At 39.2% G+C, this 19,154-nt stretch overlaps 1 protein-coding gene across 1 annotated transcript in view; it reads left to right on the forward strand.

The window, feature by feature from the left end:
• The window catches only part of LOC129775504 (potassium voltage-gated channel protein Shaw-like), a 245,201-nt gene that overhangs the window by 133,381 nt on the left and 92,666 nt on the right, over nucleotides 1-19,154 (forward strand). Inside the window, exon 2 of the mRNA XM_055780316.1 lies at nucleotides 2,322-3,448. Within this exon, the coding sequence (XP_055636291.1) occupies nucleotides 3,405-3,448 (44 nt within the window). The 5' untranslated portion in view covers nucleotides 2,322-3,404. The remainder of the gene's footprint in view (nucleotides 1-2,321; nucleotides 3,449-19,154) is intronic.

The following is a 19,154-nucleotide window of genomic DNA, read 5'->3' on the forward strand; positions in this document are numbered from 1 at the left end:
CATAAAAGGACAAAGTTTAATTAAGGCTTCGGTTGCTCGAGTAAGCACTAAAAACACTCGTTCTTGTAATTTGTACATCTTGACACTATAAAAAACCATTCGGTTAGACTGAACGAGTAGCCGGATATTGTCGTCCCGAAGTGGGGAATGAAGTGTTACCATCGACGATTTCGCAAAGTAATTCGATGAATTTTTAAAAACACATCTATATTTTGATGAGTCCGCCACGGCACCACAATGTGGAAGATAGGTCAGAACCTCATCTATCGGATTGTATAGCAAACCTCAATTGGAACGTTTTTGCAGTTGAGTTATTAACTAAATAAAAAGTTGATGAAGAGAAATCGTCACAAGTCACTTACACCCCTTGCATTCTGAGCCCCTCTATTTAATTTTTTACCGATGTGAAAATAATTTGAATTGTTGACTATTGAGCCTAAAAAAAGGGTATACCTGTGTAACCGAACACAGGCCGATATCCTTAGTATCAGCTGTCTTCGGTTTGGCAGTAAAATTTCATTTTCGATTGATCTCCTCTTCGTTGCTTGCAGTCTCATTTTTCTATTTCAGCTTGCCCTTCCCAATCAACCAGTATTTCTCAATCGACCTCTTTGCTTTGCGAAGCCGTCTCTCAATAACCACTCCGGGATCCGTTTGAAAAGAGTCACCAAATTCGAATGAGTTTTCAGCTGCCTTTGATTTTCTGCCACATCCGGCATTCTTGCTGACCATTCCGTTTCATGACATCGAACATCGTGTATTCGGGATATTTCAGCAGTGAAGTTGAGTCACACGCGGATAGTCCGATATTTTCATTGCGAGCGTGCAGGTTCGATTTGCATTTTTTTCCTCAATGATGCCGATAAGTAAAAAAATGAAATTATCTTGACAACGAATACTTGATGCTATAGACTATCAGCATAATTTATTATTTATTTTTAAGTTTTTATTTTTACTCGAAAAATAAATAAATGGCAGCATTTTTCGTGTATCCGAATATTTTCGCGATCAACCATAGATTTTTTGAACTATCGAAATAATTCAACTACTACAGGGTGGGCCATTTAAAGTGGAAGGATTTGTTTTTGCAATAGCAAAGTAAAGATGTGGAATTTAAAAAAAAAATTTTAGAAATTCATTTATTTTGGTCCAAGGAGATTTGTTCTAACTACTTTTTGATTATGATATCTCGTAAATGACCGCCTCTGGCCTTCACCGCAAAATGTGCCTCCCCATTCACGGTTACCGTTGCTCCATTTTCGTTTTCAAAGAAGTACGGGACGATAACTTTATCGACATAAATGCCACACCACACAGTAACTTTTTGGTCGTAAAGAGGTTGCGTTTCGATGAATTGAGGGTTTTCAGTAGCATAAAACCGACAATTTTGTTTATTCACTCCTCCATTCAAGTTGAAATGCGCTTCATCAGACATTATGATTTTTTGCAAAAAGCCACGTTCATTTTGGCCATTTCGATGGTCCATTTCGCAAAATCAAGTCGACGTGGTAAGTCCGATGGGTTAAGTTGTTGAGCCATTTGAATTTTATACGGAAACATTTTCAAATCAACACGAATTATGCGTCGGAGAGTGGTTCTAGCGATGCCTAACTCTTGCGAACGATGGCGACCTGATGTCGATGGAGTCTCTGCAACACTGGCTCGAACGGCATCAATATTCTCGTCGAAACGTCTTGGTCGTTGTCTGGACAGATGACTGGCATTACCAACACTACCAACAAATGACGCTTCCAACGCGGTATGACATTTGTTAATCTGACATCTCTGTCAAAAGTTATGGGGTTGCCAGATGCTTCCACTTTAAATGGCCCACCCTGTATATCTATCGTGCGATTTCCCAATGATATCAACTCAAACTGGAAGCCTGTCAACAACATGTTGAAAAATTGATTGATTTGTCAGATTTTTTATTCCGATATTAAAGCAAAATTTCCCCTTCCGAAAATAGTATAACTCCATATTGCTTAATATTTCGTAATAGACATAGAAAAATTGATAGCCTATGAAAACAAATGCACAATTCACAGATGAATCGCTTCCGACAGCCATCTCGTTCAATTATCGAGATAGATTGAACATTCCGACGCAATACCGTCGTTCAAACTTTCAGCTGTCCCGGTTGTCACGTGATTGATTCCATCAGTCAACATCAGAATATCACCAGTTTTTCCTGAATTAGAAATGGAAATGGAACGGAATGATTTCCGTTCGTAAATTGATAGATATATAAATTATTTCGTTTTAATCCTGACAAGTCTGACATGTGTTTTGTTTTTTTCTCTCTTTCTCTTTTTATTTAGATTTTTTTTCCTCGCAAGAATCCAACCAAAACAGGCAAATGGACCTCTGCGGGAAACTGGATGCGAGGTCCCATCGGTGGTGAATCGGTGGAAGCTAGTCATCGCATCGACCGGGAAACGATGAGAGAGAGTATGAAAAATGCACTCTACAAAATGAATGCATACCTGAATAAAACATAAATCATAAACCCTGGTTGGAACGACGGTTTGTTGCGAGCTTCGAAGCCCGTGTAGTTAAAAAAAACCAATTTTTTTTTCTCCGGAATTATTGTCATCGTCGTCCCCATCGCGGGAAGGAATTACACTCCACGTTCCGTGCGGTGGTTTGTGTGTACTTGTAAATGCTCTCTCTCTGTATGTGCAGCCGTGTTGTGCCAGTTCGTTAGGTTGGAAAGTGTGCCTCGGAAAATGATGTAAATTTGATTGTGGAAAGTTTGATGACGTTCGTCGGCGGAGGAAATTATGGGATGGGAGGAAAATGCGCTTTGAAATCGTTGCGATTCGTGGAATAGTTACCTGTGTGTAGTGGCATGCTATAAATAGCAGTCGGATGCAGAAAAAAGGACTTTGCAAACGGATCTACATTTTTGAAAAAGCTAGCTGGAAAAAAATCTATAAATAATGCAAATGAGATATAATCCTAAACTTGAAGAGAATTTGTGCAATGTTTGATTCAGTGTTCAGTTGTTATTTAGTTATATATAGACCGAATTCATTTCCCAAAATCATCAATTTTCCATACAAATCCCAATCAAGCTGATTTTTCGGGCGAGAAATCCGAATCCAAAGGGCCTCGGGTTAATCGTAATGGAGTTTGTGTAACTTTTCCACAGTGGTCATCATCAGTGGAACAGCTGAACAGAGAGAAAAAAAACAAGAAAACAGTCCCGTTCAGTGACACAAAAACAACAGGACTGCAGCCAGCAGACATCGAAATGAGTTTGTGAACGAGTCAAGAGAAAAAAAGCGAAAGCGTGTGGAGCGTATCATCCTCCCACCGAACGCCGCCCCCAAATGAACTGTCATGAATTATGAAAATGATTTAACGCTGAAGCCAAGCAGGACAAGCAGCAGCAGCGCGCGATGGATGGAGAAAACCGCATCATTCTCAACGTGGGAGGCATCAGGTGAGTAGATAAAGTTTACCTCATCTGCTGTTCCTTCTGGTGGAATTTGCTTCCGATTCGGAACCGAGTGAAACTCACTCCCTGACAAGGAAAAGTTTAGTCGGTCTTCTCTATCTTCTCGCCCGGAGATTCCCCCTGTCCGTTTGGGTCATTCCAGGAATAAGTTCTTCCTTCGGTGGTGCGCTTTTGGAAATGCCACCGAGAGAGATATGAAAAATGCCTCGTTTCGGTGAATCCTTGCGGAGGAGTCGTGTTTGTCTTTTGTTTTATCAAGATGAATGAGAAGATGTACGCAGAGACCAAGCGAGGCCATTGTTTGCGAACGTGTATTACTGGAAGGAAGCAACTTTTATTTGATGCCATTTATCTCTCTGATTCTGTTACTGCTTTTTTCTCATAACCTGAACATGATGTCATGAATTAGCAAACATGCTCGAGCGGTGGTTATATATTTTGTCGCTTGACGACGGACTGGAGACTGGTGGTCTTCTTAATTGATACTATTGAATCATAGGAGAAGGCGAAATACTCCTGATTTCGGCTGTTTTCCATCTATATGGTCAGAAATTATGATAAATTGGCTTGCGTTCATGTGGCAGCTTCTTGCGATTAAATTCTCGCTTTTGTGTTTGTGCTGCCTAAACATACTTCTCCTTGATTATCTTTGATATAATACATTAGCGAAAAAAGCTGTTTCTTCGTAAATGCCATACTCTCTTCAACAAAATATCGGCCAGTTCATTCAAGCTAGTTTCAGTTAGTGTTTAAGTGGGTATTCTAGTCTACAGGCACGAATTTCGGACTTTTTTTCGAACTTCGAAAAAATAATACAAACAATACTTTTACCATACATTACATCATTATTTGTTCATCTATCTTTATACAATGAAACAAAAATTGAACAACAAAATATATTCATAATTAAAATAGTTACAAGTTGATGAAATGAAAGGGTTCTGGTTATCTGAAACAAACAAAATCGAACAGATGCTGAATCAGTAAAGATGCCGCTGTCGCATGAATTTCGGACATGTTAAAACATGTTTTTTTGGCCGTTGGCGTTGGCGGCCGTTCAAAGGAAAGAATGCTGTTTAAAACGTTTTTTTACGTTTACCGATCTTTTAAGAATAGTAAAATTAAGAATTATGATTATGATTTTATTGGTTCACGCGACAGAGAGATGCTTACAGATTGTATTTATATAAATTCGACATGAATCGGAATATCTCACGTGTGCGCAAGTTTTTAAAAAAACTAGTTTCGAGAAAAAACACGTTTGAAGGTAATTGTTATGGCCGTACCAGATTAGATACCGTATCACTAAAATGGAAATAGCTCTGTAAATAATACGATTTCCGAAATGTCCTATCTAGCGTCTATTCTTGATTGCCTAAACTTCAGAAATATGAAGAGGAAACATTTTGATTTCTTTTAAATTTCTATACTAGAACACTGACTTAAGCTATTTAATGATATCATATGATTGGGTATTTTTTATGGTGTTCGCTTTCGTTGAAGCAAAAAATACATGAAAAAATTTGTTCGAGCGACATCTCTGGACGTCCCCTTTTCGACTAACTGTCGGACAGTTGTACCACGCAGCATTCCATGTACCAGCTATTGTCTCATATCAATGCATTACATTTTATTGAATTTAACCGTGAACTAAGTCGCAAGCGTGTTGTTTCATTCGTCTTACCGATCGCATTTTCCCGGGTTTTCCGTCTTTTTTTTTTGGGCTCTGGCTACTCCAATATTAAATGAAACTTACTCCATTTAACCCTTTTCCGATATGTTATTTGGATATTTTAAGTCCAAATATTACTTTAGTTTAAGGGGGTATTCTAGTGTAGCGACACGAATTTCGGATGTTTTTTCGAGCTCCGTAAAAATAAAACAAAGAATATTTTAACTATCCATTACATCATTATTGGTTCATCTATCTTTTAACAATAAAACAAAAATTGATTGGAGAAAATACAGTCAACTCTCCCTAACTCGATATCCAAGGGACCATCGAGTTAGGGAGGTATCGAGATACAGAACATTTTTTCATATTTTTTTTTATGCCACAAATTGCAAATATATGATGTTAGGGTAAGTGTCCCAATATTAGGACTTAAAAATATGACCCAATTAGGAATAAACCAACTATGGTACATGGGGTTTACTATAATTGGTACCATTGCGTATACAGGATATACTATAATTGATTTGTTTTTGTGCATTAGTATATTTACCCTATATGTACTAATGCGCATGTACTATTATACATTCTTTTCTCAAATTTTAATATAAATTTTAAATACATAGGATGTTTGTTTAGTAGGCAAATTTTATTGTAAAAAGGAATTGGAAATGGTAAAGGAACTAGGTTAACAAAGAAAATATTAATTATGTATGTAATTCAAACTAAATTGTAACGATCACGCAGGAACTGTTCAATCACAAAGAAATGTTCAAATAGTTTCACGGGAACATTTTCAGTTGATTGCAATATTTCGGATATATTCTTTAGGTTCGATTTAACGTTTGAAGGTGTAATTTCAAAACAATCAGCTGAAACTTCCTGAACCTCCTCTAACTCCATAGGACTACTATTTTCAACGTTTTTTTCAGCTTCTTCAACACTTTCCAGTATATCGGTATCAGTCATTAGATCACAGCAAATCACGTTTTGATCCATTTCGCAATATTCATCAAATAACGATGAACAATCGAATGGTACTGCACTGTCGACAGCAGTAAGCTCACGACGCATTCATTCTGCCAGCGGAATATCATCATCATCATTTATGGAAAATCCGGCTTTCCTGAAGCAATTTTGAACAGTCTCAGATTTAACCTTATTTATCCAAGAGCGTGAAAGTAATTCAATTGCATCCAATACCGATATATCTGAAGGGTCCTAGAGTATATTTGAATACAGTATGAGTGCTGAATGTATCCTCCATTTCTAGCAGTCTTCGTTTTACTAATTCATGGCGATAGTACTGTTACAGGTTCTTGATTATGCCCAAGTCCAGCGGCTGAACTACTGAAGTAGAGTTTGGTGCAAAAAACTGCAAATTTATCGATTTAAGCTTTGGTTGGAGAGATTTTGGGTGCGCTGTACAATTATCAACGAATATGACCACCTTTGAGGAGAAAGAGATATAAGTATGATACATTCCCATTACACATAATTCCCGAATCAAAACCTTTCTATTTTCTTTGGAAAATCTTTCGTCAAGTTGCATAATCCATTTCTCAAAAAGAATAGAGGTCATCCAGGCCTTGGTGTTACTCTCGTATATCACTGGTAATGATTTCTTCTTTTTGAAACACCGTGGGTTTTTACTCTTTCCAATGACCAGCAATGGTAGTTTATCGCTTCCGTCCATGTTGGTTGCACACATGACTGTCAGACGTTGTTTCGAATATTTTCCTCCGTGGCAAGTTTGTGATCGAAATGCAAATGTTTTGTCTGGCAAACATTTGTAGAAAAGTCCTGTTTCGTCTGCATTGTAGATATCACGTGCATCATACTCGGCGATTATACTGGGTAGGGTTTGCGAAATCCAGTTGTCCGTTACACTGAGATCTACACTGGCATTCTCGCCATATAGCTTCCGAAATGTCATCTTTTGCCGTTTTAAAAATTTACTTAGCCATCCAGAACTTCCTTTAAAAATGGGAATTCCCAGTTTCTGGGCAAATTCGCAAGCCTTCTCCCGAAGAATAGAACCTGAGAGAGGTAAATTATTCTCTCTGGCTTGATTGACAAAAATTTCCATTGACCGTTCCAGCTTCTCGTTCCCAACCAACCTTATACGCTTTTTGTCCACATTCAATTTTACCATCCGATGCCATTTTTCCTTTTGCTTGAATAGTGTTGACACCGTACTTTGTGCAATACTGAAATCTTTTGCAACTTCAGACACCTTTCGCCCATACTTTTCGACCTGCTCGATGATGCTCAAACGTTGCGCTATGGTTAGCGTTTTAATCGTTCGCTTGAAAGGTTTTCCCTGGTTTTCCATACTTGAAAAAAAAATCCTTGATAATACGAACACTTCGTCTTCACTTTCAAGAGCAATTGAAATGACAGCTAGAAACGCACAAAAACAAGTACGCGAAAATCAGTCGAGTTAGCGAGGTAAAAATCCATGGAAAAATGAAACAAAGCCCATCGAGTAAGAGAGGCATCGAGTAAGGGAGGTATCGAGTTAGGGAATGAAGAATGCATGTAAAATCAAAGGTGCCATGAAATTCATCGAGTTAGGGAAAATATCGAGTTACAGAACATCGAGTAAGGGAAAGTTGACTGTATATTCATAAAGAGAATAGTTAAGAGCTGATGAAGTGAGGGCGATCAGAAAAATGTTGTGCCATGGCGTACACGATTCCAGTTCTTCTGGTTATCTGAAACAAAAAAATGGAACAAATTCTGAATCAGTAAAGATGCCGCTATCGTGAACTTCGGAAAAGTCAAAAACATCTTTTTTGACAAAATGGCGACCGTATGAAAAACAAAATGCGGTTTAAAACGCTTTTTCTTACGTTTTCCGATTTTTTCAAATAGTAAAAATTAGAAAATATAATTTTTTAGAGGTTCATGCGATAGAGAGATGTGCACTCGTGGCCGAGTGGTTTGCGAAAAATGCGTTAGAAGTTCATTGTTATTGCCGCATCAGGTTAGATACCGCATCACTAATATGGCTCTAACTTGGTAAATAACAGGATTTTCGATATGTCCTTTCTATGGTATATTCTTGAATGACTAAACTACAGAAATATGAAGGAATTTTTTTTTTATTTTTTTCAAAATTCTACACTAGAATACTGCCTTAAAATAAAGGTGAATTTATTTAGATGAGAGCGAAGCTCCTTGTTTATTTAACACTAAAAAGGGACTAAACATTATGTATATGCTAGAATTTCACAAAGCCTATCTGACTCTAGCATTATCTTATTTTTAAACATTACCTCGTTTCGTTCTTATCGTGTCTCTTTCGTTATTTTATTATTATGTTTATATGTACAGTAGAACCCCGATTATCCGCGAAATAATCTGGCTAGGCCAACGCGAATAACGAAAATCGCGGATAACGCAATATGCGAGTAAAAATGAGGTGTAAACGTGAAATAAAGATATCTCAGCATGCAAACTATGTTTTATCAATGCAGAAATCATTAAACTATCAATCTGTAACGTCGTGAGCACCAGTGGTTAGATAATTTAAAAGCTGTGACCAAGGATGGAAAACAAGGGAGCATGATGCGATTTACGATTGATCGCAAACTGCACAGATCGTAATCTGTGCAAACTGCGACTAACTATTAATCCTCTCCCATCATAACCAAATGATTTTCTCTTGGTAACTCTGAGTTGACCAAAGCATTGCTAGACTGAAACTAGTCCAAATAATTGAGTTACTCTCTTTCCTCGTTCTGTTTACAACTCCTAACAAGAATTTGCTCCATGGGAATGAGTATCTCTATGACGTACGCTTTACGATTATCGCTCTCTCGTCCGGGCGTTCAATTTTCCTCTCCGAGCGCGTTTACTTCGATGAAACTATGTGAGGAAAAAATGCGCTACAGCAGATAGGACGACATTAATGTTTAATGTTCCACAGAGGATTTCTCAGATGGTGTTTAAATTCATCTACAAGAGACTACAAACAGTAATCCCCCTCAAATCACTAATTTTATGAGTTAATGTAAATGCGTTATTGGCCAAGGCTATTACGATATCGAACACGTGGCCTTGCGAGATATATTTTTCCGCCAGCACAAATACAGAACACTCCTTTCGGGCCCGAGTAAACTTGTGGCTAGAAAAGACCTTAATTACCTTGAATTAATCAAAAACATAAATTAGCGCAAATATATCAACATGTGTTTTTTGTGTGAGCACGTAAATATTTACTCATAAAATTTTAGGATTGTGGAACTTTACATAATTTGTATGCAGATAGACTATCCACAGTTTGCGGGGGGAATACTCATACAACTCAAATGGGTAATGATTATCTGCTAACACAAAGCTGAGAAATTTTTTGACGTTTTGTTTTACTAATGATTCTTTAAAAAAAAAATTAAGCTTTATTTCAAAATGTTTTCTTATCCTGAGACTGGCTCACCATATTGCACTACTACTAAAACCGTAGGCTAACCTCAAGGATATTTTTTTTTTATCCAATAGAGAGCCGTGTTATGAAACATCAGAACAATAGCAAAAACAACATCGCGATCATTAGGTGTTGGTTCGGTTATTCCAGACGACATTGGAATATAATCCATCTGATCATCTTTAGGAAGGTTAACGACCTTCAAAGGATAAATTTATCTTAGGAACATTAAATTGATGTTTTGATGTTCATGACTTCCAGTCGGACGATTATCCGCTCTGATAATAATTGTGTTGTGCTCACAAAGCATATATTCCAATGCCGTCAGTTCACTTAAATTCTTCGCCTACCGTTTAATGATTAGGTAGGATGTTGATAATCATTTTCTGCAATATCGATCGTTCGATCGATCGAGAATTAAAAATCCCTCGACGAGTGTCGTAAGATTTCAGTTGATCGTCTCTTGTACACTTTCCGATCGAGAACTCATCATCCGCTCTATGGGAGGGATTAATCGTTTGTGGCTTGCACTCACGATAAATCTTGAGTAGTAGAAGTAATACTTCGAGAGTGCATACAGTGGAGATTCCGCTTTCATATTGCTTTTTTGAGATCTTGGTAGCTCACCGTTCCAAGCATTCTCTCTGTGTTCATATGAAGAATAAAAGAACATCGCCTGCTGGGGGTGATTTAAAATCATCCGACCAGAGGTATATACTTATTCATTGATCATTCATTGATTCATTGATGTGATTTTTTACCACCACTGGCTATGACCAAAACAAAAGAGCAAGCGCCATCGTCTCACTGACAAATTTTGGGAAGCTTTGCTCGCAATCCGGTACTCCTACGTTCGTATTCTTACCCAGGTCCTTCGACAAAATGCTTTACGTTCAATCGTCTACTGTATCACAGGTTATTCGGAGGATCTGTCGAGCAAGTACCGATATGCGGGTAGCGTGTGATCTGTACACAATCGAGTAAGCATTGTTGTCTTCGTTATCTTAATTGTGTGATTGATTTCATGGTTTCTTTTCCAGATATTTGTATCAAAATATGACCGAGAACTATAGACATTGATGAAATACAACAGGATAGAGTTGGAAAAAAGCCAAATATGATAATTCAGTCCTATATTCCATTAGTGATGTTTCTTAGTCTATTGGCTGCATTAACGACGTTACCTTCTCCTTTACATTTTACAATAATTTCATGTAAATGATGCGACTCATATTTCCTTTTTTAAAATACCTGTTGGCGCATTTAACCATGCAATTTAACCAGTTTAACTTTCTATAATCATTATTTTTAGTTTTTTTTTTAATAATTTGAGTTTTAATTAATTTTCAAAATAAAATAAATGTTTGGAGGAAACAATAGTGTTATCATCTACTTCAATTGATTGTAAAACGCACATGGCAGATATGCGTCATTAATGCTTCATGAAATAGCAATAACGTTCTCAGAAAATCCAAACATTATAAAGCTTTGTTACCTCTCTCTAAACTGATCAGTCAGACGGGCTAATTCCAACTCGCCTTGATCCCTGGTCCAAGCCACGGAGGCCACTGACTCTCAGGCCCTCTTTTCGCTGGCTAGCTCGAGCTTGAAACACGAAGGCTCAAGTTCGGCTTATTACTTATTATCCGTGCACAAATCAAGGAATCAGCAATTAAAAACACAATAGACTTTCCTTTTTTCAAATTTTTTTTAGGGGTAGTGGGGGCAAATTAGCCATGGGGGGCAAAGCGGTCACCTGCTTGTGTAACTATTGACTATAGGTGCGGTATTGTTTGAAGAATTTGATAACTTGTGAGTCACTCTGTACTTCAGTAGAGCTGACGCATGTCAAAATATAAATAAAAACAGAAATTGCTCTCTCGATAGCCATTCGGCCGTAGTTCTGTGCGCGTAGTATCGAAGGAATTTCTCATGAAATTTAGTTTATTCAATCTGATATGTTGGTCAAATCATCAGTTTGGACGACTGTTCACATATTTTAGGGGAGGTGAACAGATATTTTGTTTGATCTCAGCGATTAATTAGCATAGAAATTACTTTGATGTTTGGGGGCAAAGAGGTCATAGGTGAATAACGACTTACAATGTTCTGCTTACCAAAACTTATATACCTTATCACATTCTGCTCTTGGACAGGATCTTTTCGTGGCTTTGACCCTGCATAAATATGCCACTCCAACTAAAACAAGCCTCATTGTGTGGAACGTTATGTGTTTCTTACTACGTTTTTTGAATGCATGAGGAAATTTAAATTAAGACTCTAGGTGAATAGGCCAAGGTTATTGCATACATGTTCCTTAGGGTGTCAATGAAAATGGTCATCTCTAATTTCAAAAAGTTATCCCATAAAAAATGTTCACCACCTCGAAAAAACACCCTATACCGAATTTCAGCTCAATCGGACTTAAGGGAGAGTGGTGCAAAGCGGTCAAAGTTTGAGTTTTTTGAAAATCGAAAAGTCACCCAGGGGGGAAAGAGGAATTCGGGATTTTCGAATTTTTTTTTTTTTTGATGCCAAATGTCTTGAAATTACATGAAACGTCGAGATCTAGTTTCATCTGGAAAGTTTTTTTTGTGAAAAATCGGCGTTCTGGGACTTTTTTTCGGAGAACGAAACGAAAAGTATGGTTTTGGTTGCCAAAAAAATAGTTATTTCGATTTTTCATTTGGAACTTGCTACGAAATGTTGATTTGCACGATAATATACCCTATGCAAAAAATTAGCTCATTCGGGCTTCAATCTCAACTTGTCATGTAATTTTAAGACATTTGGCACCAAAATTATTTTTTTAAAACCCCGATTTCCGGTGATTTTTCGGTTTTCAAAAAACTCAAATTTTAACGTTTGTGACACCAGTAAATGAAGCCCGAATGATCTAATATTTTGCATAGGGTATATTATCGTATAAATCAACATTTCTTAGCAACTTTCGAATGAAAAATCGAGATAACTATTTTTATTGGCAACCAAAACCATATTTTTCATTTCGTACTCGGAATAAAAACCAAGTCCCAGAATGTCGATTTTTGACAAAAGATTTTTTTCGAGATGACACTAGATCTTGACGTTTCATGCAATTTTAAGACATTTTTTTTTTTTAATTCGTTTATTTTTACAGGCTCAGTTACTTAAGTTTAAAGGAGCCGAATTCTTAAATATAATTTTAAAACTATATATATAAACAATTTTCTTACATCTATGGTTAGTAAGGTGGAAAACCGATTACTCGCGGTGTACTCGAGTTTAGGAGGGTGACATATTTATAGGAGAAGGATGGAATATAAGGAAATTGTAACAATGTTGATGAACACTCATTTCATAAATCTATTCGTATATCTATAGTGTATTTACATTTCAACTTATTCTACTATTTATAGCAAGGGAACGAATTACCCGCAAAGGAAGGAAAGGAGGGTATAAGGATGTAGGGGCAATCACACACGAAGATCTATAGCTTTAAGGAAAACATATATTTGGGACATGTAATCAAGGTCTAACCGAGCCAACACATCTCTCACCGGCACATTGGGCTGTCTTCCTCGGGCCCGAAGGGAGTTTTTTAAATTCGATCTGGCGACCAGATACACCTCGCACGACCAAACAATGTGCTCGATGTCGTGATAACCTTGGCCACAAACGCAGAGATTGCTGCTGGCAAGATTGAAACGGAAGAGTAGTGCATCTAACGAACAGTGATTGGACATGAGTCGGGAGAAGGTGCGAATAAAGTCCCGACTCAAGTCTAGACTTTTGAACCACGGTTTGAGGCTAACCTTAGGGATAATCGAGTGAAACCACCGGCCCAATTCATCTTCATTCCACTTGCGTTGCCAGTTAGCGATGGTATTTTTACGGACTAAAGAATAAAATTCATTGAAGGCGATTTGACGCTGATAAATGTCGCCTTCAATTGCACCTACCTTTGCCAATGAGTCAGCCCTCTCATTACCCGGAATTGAGCAATGTGAAGGGACCCAGACAAAGGTAATGACATAACAGCGTCTGGATAAAGCACTCAAAATTTCTCGTATTCTCTCAAGGAAGTACGGTGAGTGCTTTTCCGGCCTCACTGAACGGATAGCTTCGACAGAGCTAAGACTATCCGTTACAATGTAATAGTGTTCAACAGGTCGTGAGACGACGCTGTCCAGCGCCCAATGAATTGCTGCCAATTCAGCAATATACACTGAGCAAGGATTCTGAAGACTGTGTGAGGTGCTAAAAAATTCGTTGAACACTCCAAATCCTGTGGACTCGTTTATAGTGGACCCATCAGTAAAGTACATATTATCGCAATTGATACCCCCATACTTTTCATCGAAGATCGTTGGAGCGATCCTCGATCGTTGGTAATCTGAATATCCATGGATATCTTGCTTCATGGACAGATCAAAATGCACAGAGGAATTGATGTAGTCAGGGAAACAAACACGGTTGGGAATATACGAAGAAGGATCAACCTGCATGGAGATGAATTCATGATATGAACTCATGAATCCGGAGAGAAAATTTAGCTCGATCAGCCGCTCAAAATTTCCGATCACCAATAGATTCATGACCTTACACCGGATGAAGAACCGAAGAGATAATAAATTGAAGCGATCTTTTAGTGGGAGTAGGCCTGCCAAAACCTCGAGACTCATGGTATGCGTTGAGGGCATACATCCCAACGCGATACGGAGACAAAGATACTGAATTCGCTCGAGTTTAATGAGGTGTGTTTTGGCAGCTGATTGAAAACAGAAACTGCCATACTCCATCACTGAGAGAATAGTTGTTCGATACAACATTATAAGATCTTCCGGTGCCGGTAATTGTACGGAGAAAGTTTATTCTTTGTTGGCATTTTTTACTCAGATACCTAATATGGGCCCCCCAAGTACATTTGGAGTCGAACCAGACCCCAAGATACTTGAATGACATAGCATGAGTGATCGGTTTACCCAAAAGTTGAAGCTTTGGTTTTGCTGGTCTATGCTTCCTAGAAAAAAACCACCATCTCTGTTTTCTCCGTGGAGAATTCGATCCCTAGCCCAATGGCCCAGGTTGAAAAATTGTTCAAAGTATCTTGTAAGGTTCCTTGCAGGTCGGATTCGTTTGGTCCTACGACAGACACCACTCCATCATCTGCAAGTTGTCTTAGGCTGCAATTTTGTGTAAGGCAATTGTCGATGTCGCTTACATAGAAGTTGTACAAAAGGGGGCTTAAACATGAGCCCTGGGGGAGGCCCATGTAAGAGACCCGACTTACTGCCGAATCTCCGTGAGAAAAGTTCAAATGTTTCTCACAAAGCAAGTTATATAACATATTATTCAATAGAGGCGGCAGACCCCGAGAGTGTAATTTGTCCGACAAAACCTCTATTGAAACAGAATCGAAGGCCCCCTTTATGTCCAAGAATACTGAAGCCATTTGTTTTTTTTTCGGCGTAAGCCATTTGAATTTCTGAAGAAAGCAACGCAAGACAATCATTCGTCCCCTTGCCCCTGCGGAACCCATATTGTGTATCTGAGAGTAGGCCATTCGTTTCAACCCATCGATCAAGGCGAAACAAGATCATTTTCTCCAACAATTTCCGTATACAAGACAGCATTGCTATTGGGCGGTACGAATTGAAGTCGGACGCGGGTTTTCCGGGTTTTTGAATAGCTATAACTCGTACTTGTCTCCAATCATCTGGAACAATATTATTTTCCAGAAACCGATTGAATAAATTCAACAAGCGATGTTTCGCCACATCAGGGAGGTTTTTCAGCAAGTTGAACTTAATTCTATCCGATCCCGGAGCAGAATTGTTACATGAGAGCAGAGCAAGAGAGAATTCTACCATCGAAAACTCGGAATCAAGATCGCACCTACCTTGTGGTATATCTCGAACAATGTTTTGCACAGGAGCGGAATCAGGACAAACCTTCCGTGCAAAATTAAAAATCCATCGATGTGAATATTCTTCGCTTTCATTCGTTGAAGAGCGATTTCTCATGTTTCGAGCCACTTTCCATAATTTTTTCATTGACGTTTCTCGTGACAAACCTCCCACGAAATTTCGCCAATAAGCACGTTTTTTCCCTTTGATCAAGTTTTTAAATTGATTTTCAAGGTCCAAATACGTCTGAAAATTTTCAGGGGTTCCACGTTTCCGAAAAGCTTTAAATGCATTCGATTTTTCTACATAAAGCTTGGAACATTGGCTATCCCACCATAGATTGGGAGGCCTTCGGGAAATGATGGAACCTGGGATGGGTTTCGTTTGAGCGCGAACCGCGCTGTCATAGATCAAACGAGAAAGGAAGTTATACTCCTCCAATGGAGGTAAACCATCTCTGGAATTGATGGCTAGAGCAATCGCGTCCGCATATTTTTTCCAGTCAATGTGTCTTGTGAGGTCATATGCCATGTTTATAGATTCAGAAGAATTCAACCCAATGGTGATGGAAATTTTGATTGGCAAGTGATCACTACCGTTGGGGTTCTGGATTACATTCCACTTGCAATCTAACGATAGTGAATTCGAGCAAAGCGAGAGGTCAAGAGCACTTGGGTTAGCAGGAGGTTTAGGTACACGTGTTGTTTCCCCAGTGTTCAAAACGGTCATATTGAAGCTGTTACAAAGGTCATATATCAACAATGAACGATTGTCGTCGTACTCTTCCCCCCAGGCAGTTCCGTGAGAGTTGAAGTCTCCCAAGATCAATCGTGGCTCAGGAAGGAGTGAGCACATGTCATCAAGTTGTTTGCGGCTAACCGCAGCTCTCGGAGGCCAATACAAGCTGACAATACAGAGGTCTTTGCCTCTGATGTTTGCATGACAAGCAACAGCTTCGATCCCTCCAATAGGTGGAAGGTCAATTCTAAAAAATGAGTGGCACTTATTGATCCCCAAAAGCACCCCTCCGTATCTATCATCACGGTCCAAGCGTATAATATTAAAATCGTGGAAAGAGAGATCATCTCGCGAAGAAAGCCAAGTTTCGGACAGAGCAAAAACATCACAATTGTAGTTATGAATTAAAATTTTGAATGTATCCAATTTAGGGGTAAGACTACGACAATTCCACTGTAAAACAGTGATATCTCCGACCTCTCTATTTGAATTAGACATCAAGAGAGATAATCATTGCAAGGAGGGGCCATGTATGCATCAATTGTTGCAAAATTGTCTTTAATACTGGAAGCATTGAGATGACAAGGGTTCTGATGGAGTCAGAAACATTAAAACACTTGAAGATTTGGTCCAAAAGGTCAGACAACTTTATAAATCCCGATTGGGAAGTTGAACTGGACGGAATAACAGGGACAGTTGGGGTTTTTGATGTCCCCTCGAGTGCTGGGCCATTCGAAGGTGAATTATTCCCACGGAAACCAGGAGGAACCTGATTTTGCTTGTCCGCTGCACTCGATTTTTTAGGCATGCTAACAGGGGGTATCACCGGAGGGGCTTGTCCTTGAACTTTGGGAGTGATCACATTTTTGCGCCGGGGATTCCCTTGGAAAATGAACGGTGTGCCCCCGTTAGCTGTGTCCGCTTCTATTTCGTCAACGGGCAACGTGGCGAAGACATTTTGTGTGTTGATTGGTTGTTGTTGTTGGGCCAGTGGAGAAGCGCCCTTTAAAATATCCGCAAAAGTGCGTTTCGAGCGTTCCTTCAAAGAGCGCTTCTGTTTCTCCCAGCGACTCTTGTAATTTTCACAAACTGAGAGCTCGTGTGGGGATCCCCCGCAATATGGACATTTATGCTCAGTCGCACTGCAAGATTTCCCCTCATGTTGCTCTCCGCAAGTGGCACAGCGCTCCTTGTTGGCACAATAATCCGAAGTGTGACCAACTGACTTGCATTTGTTGCAAGTCATGGGCTTTGGCACGAAGAGTCGCAAAGGTAGTCTCAATTTGTCCACCATAACGTAGTCAGGGAGGGCGGCACCAGCAAAGATGACTCGAAACGAGTCTGACGGCGTAAATTTAGTTTGGTCCCCATCATGGGAAAGTTTCCGGAGTTGGCGACAGTCCAAGATTTTCACTTCCATTGAGGGGAGCTTCTTGAACTTGCCTTTTCCTTCTGCTTTTATTTGTTCGCTCGTCAGACCCGTTTCAGTTATCACCCCCTCAATTTCTACGTTATGGGAGGGTATAAATGTTCGATATTCGAGAGTGAAATGTTGATCAGCAACAATCTCGTTTGCGTGTTTCCGTTCATTCACGACAACTCGCAATTTGTTCGGTCTAACCCTGCGAATTTCAGATACAGAAGTGTATCTGGCCAGATCTTCCATGATCTGAATCACGTTAAGGTTTTTTCCTTTCGGTTTTGGCCGGAGGAAAACAACCCAAGGGCCAGTTCCAGGTGCATCTTCTGGATAAACTCTGACACGTGGAGCGGAGACAACAGAGGGGGAAGACGAGGACGAGGGCGAGGACGAGGATGAGGATGAGGATGAGGACGAGGACGAGGATTGGGTTGGATCGGAAGCATCAGAAGGGGGAAGCGAAATAGATGATGGGAGAGGGGGAGTGGAAGTAACAGTGGGTTGAGAAGGGAGGCTTGCAATTTTCTTAGAGGGGGGCTTGGTAGGATGAGCGGATTCGTCCCCAGAAGAATTATCTTCCTTATGAGGGACTCGTTTATGTTTTTTCCCAGATCTTGTATGAGATTCATTATCGGAGATCTCCATCTCTGGAGATCCTCCACTATTCTCCATTTTACAAAAATTTCTGTCTTATTTCTAAATTATTATTGATTTTAACAATAATCTTAAAAAAAATAGCAAAAAAAAAATTATGATAATAATATCAAACAATGAACAAATGAATTGAATAATAATATTAATAATAAGTATGTGTACCTTAATATATAAGTTGTTCCAATAATGCGCTCTACTGCCCTAATCAGGGAGAGACAGAGGCTACGCGCTACGGAGACAACACAATAGCGCAAGAATAGCTTACGCAGCCACGTGATGATGAATCCCGTTTGCGACAGTCACGCGATGGCGATCCCGTTATGCCGAATCAGTTCAACAGCCGCAATCCGGCTCGCTGCAAGAGCGCTGCTTCCTTTGTTCCTTTCGTCCACTTCACAAAAGGTCAGGCCGAAAGCGGACAGCAATGACCTTCACTCGTACCAATAGCACAATAGCAAAAGTGGCAACGCACAATACCGACACTGAACTTTACTCGTCAAGAGTTGGATAGCGAATGATTTTAAGACATTTGGCATAAAAAAAAATCGAAACCCCGAATTCCTTTTTCCCCCCTGGGTGACTTTTCGATTTTCAAAAAACTCAAACTTTGACCGCTTTGCACCACTCTCCCTTAAGTCCGATTGAGCTGAAATTCGGTATATGGTGTTTTTTCGAGGTGGTGAACATTTTTTATGGGGTAACTTTTTGAAATTTTAGGGTCGATTTTTTCCCATAAATGCATTGGCATCCTAATGTACTTACTATATCAAATTTGGACGGAAAAAAGCATTGGGTGACCTCAAAGCAAAAAAATATTCGATTTTTCAACTTTTTTCTAATGATGAAAAGCGTACTATTTTGAATTTTTATAGTAAAAGCCGTTTGCTATC

This window comes from Toxorhynchites rutilus, chromosome 3 (assembly GCF_029784135.1).
Source record: "Toxorhynchites rutilus septentrionalis strain SRP chromosome 3, ASM2978413v1, whole genome shotgun sequence".
In the NCBI taxonomy this organism is placed as follows: Eukaryota; Metazoa; Arthropoda; class Insecta; order Diptera; family Culicidae; genus Toxorhynchites; species Toxorhynchites rutilus.